At 61.7% G+C, this 6,167-nt stretch overlaps 1 protein-coding gene across 1 annotated transcript in view; it reads right to left on the bottom strand.

The window, feature by feature from the left end:
• Positions 1–686: 686 nt before the first annotated feature.
• LOC135288623 (uncharacterized) overlaps positions 687–6,167 on the bottom strand; it is an 8,158-nt gene continuing 2,677 nt past the window's right edge. Inside the window, exons 3-6 of the mRNA XM_064401993.1 lie at positions 3,957–5,726; positions 2,974–3,159; positions 958–1,234; positions 687–716 (exon numbers count right to left, since the gene is read on the bottom strand). Coding sequence (XP_064258063.1) covers positions 687–716; positions 958–1,234; positions 2,974–3,159; positions 3,957–4,795 — 1,332 coding nt within the window. The 5' untranslated portion in view covers positions 4,796–5,726. The remainder of the gene's footprint in view (positions 717–957; positions 1,235–2,973; positions 3,160–3,956; positions 5,727–6,167) is intronic.

The following is a 6,167-nucleotide window of genomic DNA, read 5'->3' on the forward strand; positions in this document are numbered from 1 at the left end:
ATCGGGATTGGGGGCTGGAATTGGGATTGGGACAGGCACCAGGATCGGGATTGGGATGGGGACTGGCACGGGGATGGGGATGGCAGCCCCGGGGCCCGGGCGGGGAGCAGGACCGGGACCGAGCCGGGACAGGGCGGGACAGGGCAGGGCAGGGCAGGGCGGGGCAGGGCAGGGCAGGGCAGGGCAGGGCAGGGCAGGGCAGGGAAGGGAAGGGGCAGGGCAGGGCAGGGCAGGGGACAGGGCAGGGCAGGGCAGGGCGGGGCCGGGCAGGGCAGGGCAGGGCAGGGCGGGGCAGGGCAGGGCAGGGCAGGGCAGGGCAGGGCGGGGCAGGGCAGGGCAGGGCAGGGCAGGGCAGCGGGCGGGGCGCTCACCTGGCAGGTGCCGGAGCCGCCCCCCGAGTGCTCTGCGCACACCTGGGGGCGAGGCCTCGGCCCCGGAGCCGTCCGCAGCGCTCGGGCTGGAGCAGCCGCACCTGCGCCTCCCACAGCACCTCCCGCGGCGGGGCTGGGGGGGCGGGCCGTGAGAGGGCACCTGGGGCACCTAGGGCACCCCTGGAGCATACCTACCCCGCACCTGGGCACACCTGGGCACACCTGGGGCACCTGGGCACACCTGGATCACACCCACCCCAGCACCTGGGCACAACTGGGCACACCTACCCCGCACCTGGGCACAACTGAGCACACCTACCCCGTACCTGGGCACACCTGGGGCACCTGGGCACACATGGGGCACACCTGGGCACACCTACCCTGCACCCTGGGCTCACCTGTGCCCACCTCAGACACACCTGGGGCTCACCTGTGCCCGCCATGGACACACCTGGGGCTCACCTGTGGGCCCCAGCCCCACCATGGGCACACCTGGGGCTCACCTGTGCCCACCTCAGGCACACCTGGGGCTCACCTGTGCCCACCTCAGAGCCCCAGCCCCACCTCAGACACACCTGGGGCTCACCTGTGCCCATCCCAGCCCCACCCAGCGCTCACACCGTGTCCTCCACGCGGCCCCAGCCCGCGATGTAGCAGCGCTGCAGCCCCTGCGGCGGCCCGGCCTCGCTGACGCAGCCGAGCTGCACGAAGTCGCTGCATTCTGCGGGCGGCTGCAGCTGCAGCAGCGCCACGTCCAGCCCCCGGGTGCCGCCGCGCCCGCAGCACCCGCCGCACCTGCGCCTCGGGCCCGGGGGTCGCTGAGGTCGGCGGCGCCCAGCACCACCCGCCAGGCGCTGACGTTCCTGCGGACACGGCACCGTCAGGGGAGCCGGCCGGGGCACGGCACGGGGGGCACCTGAGGGGCATCCCGGGGACATCCCGGGACATCCCAGAGCTTCCCAAGGGCATCCCGGGACATCCCAGAGCATCCCGGGACATCCTGAGGGCATCCCGGGACATCACTGGGATATCCCGAGGACATCCAGGGACATCCCAGAGCTTCCCGTGGGCATCCAGGGACATCCCAGGGACATCCCAGAGCTTCCCGGAGGCATCCCGGGGGCATCACAGGACATCACGGGACATCCCGGGACATCACAGGGGCATCCCGGGACATCCCAGAGCTTCCCGGGGACATCCCAGAGCATCCAGGGGACATCCCGGGACATCCCAAGGGCATCCCAGGGGTCATCCCAGGGGCATCCCAGGATATCCCAGAGCATCCCGGGGGCATCCCGGGACATCCCGCATCTTCCTGGGGCCATCCCGGATAGTCCCAGGGACACCCCAAGGCCATCCCAGATAGTCCCAGAGTTTTCTAGGGCCATCCCAGGGACATCCCGGAGCTTTCCGGGGCCATCCCGGGACATCCCACATCTTCCCCGAGGCCATCCTAGAACATCCCACATCTTCCCCAGGCCATCCTGGATAGTCCCGGAGCTTCTCAGGGCCATCCGAGGCCATCGTGATCATCCCAGAGTCCCCCGAGGCCATCCCGGAGCATCCTTGATAATCCTGGAGCATCCCAGATCATCCCAAAGCTCCTCGGGGCCATCCAGGGCCATTCCGGTTAATCCCGGATCATCCCAAAGCCCACCGAGGCCACCCCAGAGCTTTCCAGGGCCATCCTGGGGCCATCCCGGATCATCCCAGCCCATCCCGGAGCCTCCTGGCACCTCCTAGAGCTCCCCAGGACCATCCTGGATCATCCTGGAGCCAACCTGGATCATCCCGGACCCATCCCAGGCCCATCCCGGGGATATCCCGAGTCCATCCCAGCCCATCCCGTGCCCACCCCGGCCCATCCCAGGGATATCCTGGGTCCATCCCAGCTCCATCCCGGCCCATCCCAGCCCCATCCCAGCACATCCCAGCCCCATCTTGGCTCCATCCCAGCACATCCCACTCCATCCCGGCCCCATCCCGGGTGTATCCCGTGCCCATCCTGGCCCACCCCGGCCCATCCCGGGGATATCCTGGCCCCATCCCAGCTCATCCCGGCCCCACCCCGGCTCCATCCCAGCCCATCCCATCCCAGAGATATCCCGTGTCCATCCCGGGTGTATCCCCGTGCCCATCCTGGGGATATCCCATGCCCACCCCGGCCCATCCCGGCTGTATCCCGTGCCCCATCCCGTGTCCATCCCGGGGATATCCCGTGTCCATCCCGGGTGTATCCCATGCCCATCCCAGCTGTATCCCGTGCCCACCCCGCCCATCCCGGCTGTATCCCGTGCCCATCCCGGGGATATCCCGTGCCCATCCCGTGCCATCCCGGGTGTATCCCGTGCCCATCCCGTGCCCATCCCGTGCCCATGCCGTGCCCACCCCGGCCCATCCCGTGTCCATCCCGGAGATATCCCGTGTCCATCCCGGCTGTATCCCGTGCCCATCCCGGCTGTATCCCGTGCCCATCCCGGCTGTATCCCGTGCCCATCCCGGGGATATCCCGTGCCCATCCCGTGCCCATCCCGTGTCCATCCCGTGCCCATCCCGGGTGTATCCCGGCCCATGCCGTGCCCACCGCGGCCGTCCCGCTCACCGGGCGCGGGGCAGGCAGCGGGCGGCCGTGAGCAGCCAGCCGGGGGCGATCAGGCTCCCGCCGCACACGTGGCCGCTGCCGGCCCGCAGCGGGTCCTGGATGCTCGCCAGCCCCGGCCAGGCCCCGGGAACGGCCCCGGAGCCGCCGCCGAACTCCTCGGCCATGGGCTGCAGCCCGCAGGTACCGCTGGGGACAGCGACAGCCGTGGGGACAGGGACACGGGGACAGGGACAGCCGTGGGGACAGGGACAGGGGGACAGCGACAGCCGTGGGGACAGGGACAGGGGGACAGCGACAGCCGTGGGGACAGGGACACGGGGACAGGGGGACAGCGACAGCCGTGGGGACAGGGACACGGGGACAGGGACACGGGGACAGGGACAGCCGTGGGGACAGGGACACGGGGACAGGGACACGGGGACAGGGACACGGGGACAGGGACAGCCGTGGGGACAGGGACAGGGGGACAGGGATGGGGACAGGGACACGGGGACAGCGACAGCCGTGGGGACAGGGACAGGGGGACAGGGATGGGGGACAGGGACAGAGGGACAAAGGGACAGAGGGACAAAGGAACAGGGATGGGGACAGTGGTGACAGGGGGACAGGGACAGCGATGGGGGACAGAGGCAGGGACAGGACAGGGACAGGGATGGGGATGGGGACAGGGACCGCGACACCGGACCGGGACAGGGACAGGGATGGCGACACGGGGACAGGGACATCCCCCAGGGGCGTGGCTGTGCCCACTGGCTCTGCCTGCCCTGGGCTGTGACGGGGACACGGGCACAGGGACAGGGACACGGGGACAGTGACAGGGACACGGGGACAGGGACAGGGACACGGGGACAGGGACACCCGGACACGGGACAGGGACCCCCGGTGCCACACGTGTCCCCTTGCTGCTGCCAGAGCCTGGCACGGGCACGGGGCTGCGACCCCCCCGCGGGCTGCGGGGACCTCGGGGACCCTCGGGCACCTACTCGCAGGAGTCCCAGGTGGCCCGGGCGGGCGCGGCCAGGGCCAGCAGCGCCAGGAGCCACAGCGGAGCCATGCCGGGACAGCGCCGAGCCCGCTCCTGCCGGTCCTGCCGGTCCCTGCCGGTCCTGCCGGTCCCGGGGGTCCCGCCGGTCCCGCCGGGGCTGACGTCACAGAGCGGCCCCGGTTCCGCGGCGGGACCGTCACAGAGCCAAGGAACCGCCCGGGAGGCTCCGAGCGGCCCCGGGCACGGCCAGGAGCGCCCATCCCAAAACTCCCATCCCAGAACTGCATTCCCAAAACTTCCCATCCAAAACTCCCATCCCAAAACTGCATTCCCAAAACTGCATTCCCAAAACTTCCCATCCCAAAACTCCCATCCCAAAATTCCCATCCCAAAACTCCCATCCCAAAAATTCCCATCCCAAAACTTCCCATCCCAAAACTTCCCATCCCAAAACTCCCATCCCAAAAATTCCCATGCCAGAATTTCATTCCCAAAACTCCCATCCCAAAACTCCCATCCAAAAACTCCCACCCCAGAACTGCATTCCCAAAGTTCCCATCCCAAAACTGCATTCCCAAAACTCCCATCCCAAAAATTCCCATTCCAGAATTTCATTCCCAAAATTCCCATCCCAAAATTCCCAAAACTGCATTCCCAAAAGTCCCACCTCAGAATTGCATTCTCAAAACTCCCATCCCAAAAATTCCCATTCCAGAATTGCGTTCCCAAAATTCCCATCCCAAAATTCCCACCCCAGAATTCCCATCCCAAAAATTCCCATTCCAGAATTCCCATCCCAAAATTCACATCCAAAAATTCCCTTCCCAAAATTTCCATCCCAAAAATCCCACCCCCAAAATTCCCATTTTCACCCCAAAATCTCTGTTTGTAAACCGGGGAAGATTCTCAGCAGAGAATTTATTTTTATTTTAACAAAAATATATTTTCTGTTTGTAAACAGGACATGGCTTTCATAAGAGAATTTATTTTTATTCTTATAAAAATACATTTGTCTGTCTGCAAACGGGGGAAGGTTCTCAGTGGGGAGTTCATTTTTATTTTTATTTATTTTTATTTTTTAAAAATCAATTTTTTCTTTGTGAACAGGGGAAGGTTCTCAGCAGGGAATTTATTTTTATTTTTATCAATTTTTTGTTTGCAAACGAGGGATCGTTCTCAGCAGGAAATTTATTTTTGTTTCTATTTTTATTTTTTACAAAAATCCATTTTTCTCTTTGCAAATGGGGAAGGTTACCAGCAGGGAATTTATTTTTATTTTTATTATTTTTTATTTTTATTTAAATCAATTTTTTTTGGTTTGTTTGCAAACGGGGGATAGTTCTTAGCAGGGAACTTATTTTTATTTTGAAAATAAATTAATTTTGCTCTTTGCAAACGGGAGGTTTTCAGCAGGGAATTTATTTTTATTTTTATTTTTATTTTTTACAAAAGTCCATTTTTCTCTTTGCAAATGGGGAAGGTTCTCAGCAGGAATTTATTTTTATTTTTATTTTTATCCATTTTTTAGTTGCAAACGGGGGATAGTTCTTAGCAGGGAATTTATTTTTATTTTAAAAATAAATTAATTTTTCTCTTTGCAAACGGGAGGTTTTCAGCAGGGAATTTGCTTTTATTTTTATTTTTATTTTTATTTTTATTTTTATTTTATTTTTATCTCCCCAAAGCTCCATCTCCCCCGCAGCCGGGTTCAGGGCCCCTTTTTCAGGCTCTCCAGGAAGAGCCGCTCGCTCTCCAGGAAATCGTGGTCCTGGGGGGGGCACAGGCTGAGCCCACCCCGGCCCCGCCCGGCCCCTTCCAGAAGGTTCCGAGCCCCCCAGCCCGGCCCAGCCCCCCCCCGGCCGGTCCTGTGCCCCTCTCTGAGCCCACCCAACGGCCCCAAACCCCTTCCCAATCCCAAACCCTTTCCCCAATCCCAAACCCTTCCCCAATCCCAAACCCATTCCCCAATCCCAAACCCTTCCCCAATCCCAAACCCATTCCTCAATCCCAAACCCTTTCCCAATCCCAAACCCTTTCCCCAATCCCAAACCCTTTCCCCAATCCCAAACCCTTTCCCACAATCCCAAACCCTTTCCCACAATCCCAAACCCACTCCCCAATCCCAAACCCTTTCCCAATCCCAAACCCACTCCTCAATCCCAAACCCATTCCCCAATCCCAAACCCATTCCTCAATCCCAAACCCTTTC

Source organism: Passer domesticus, chromosome 34 (assembly GCF_036417665.1).
Source record: "Passer domesticus isolate bPasDom1 chromosome 34, bPasDom1.hap1, whole genome shotgun sequence".
In the NCBI taxonomy this organism is placed as follows: Eukaryota; Metazoa; Chordata; class Aves; order Passeriformes; family Passeridae; genus Passer; species Passer domesticus.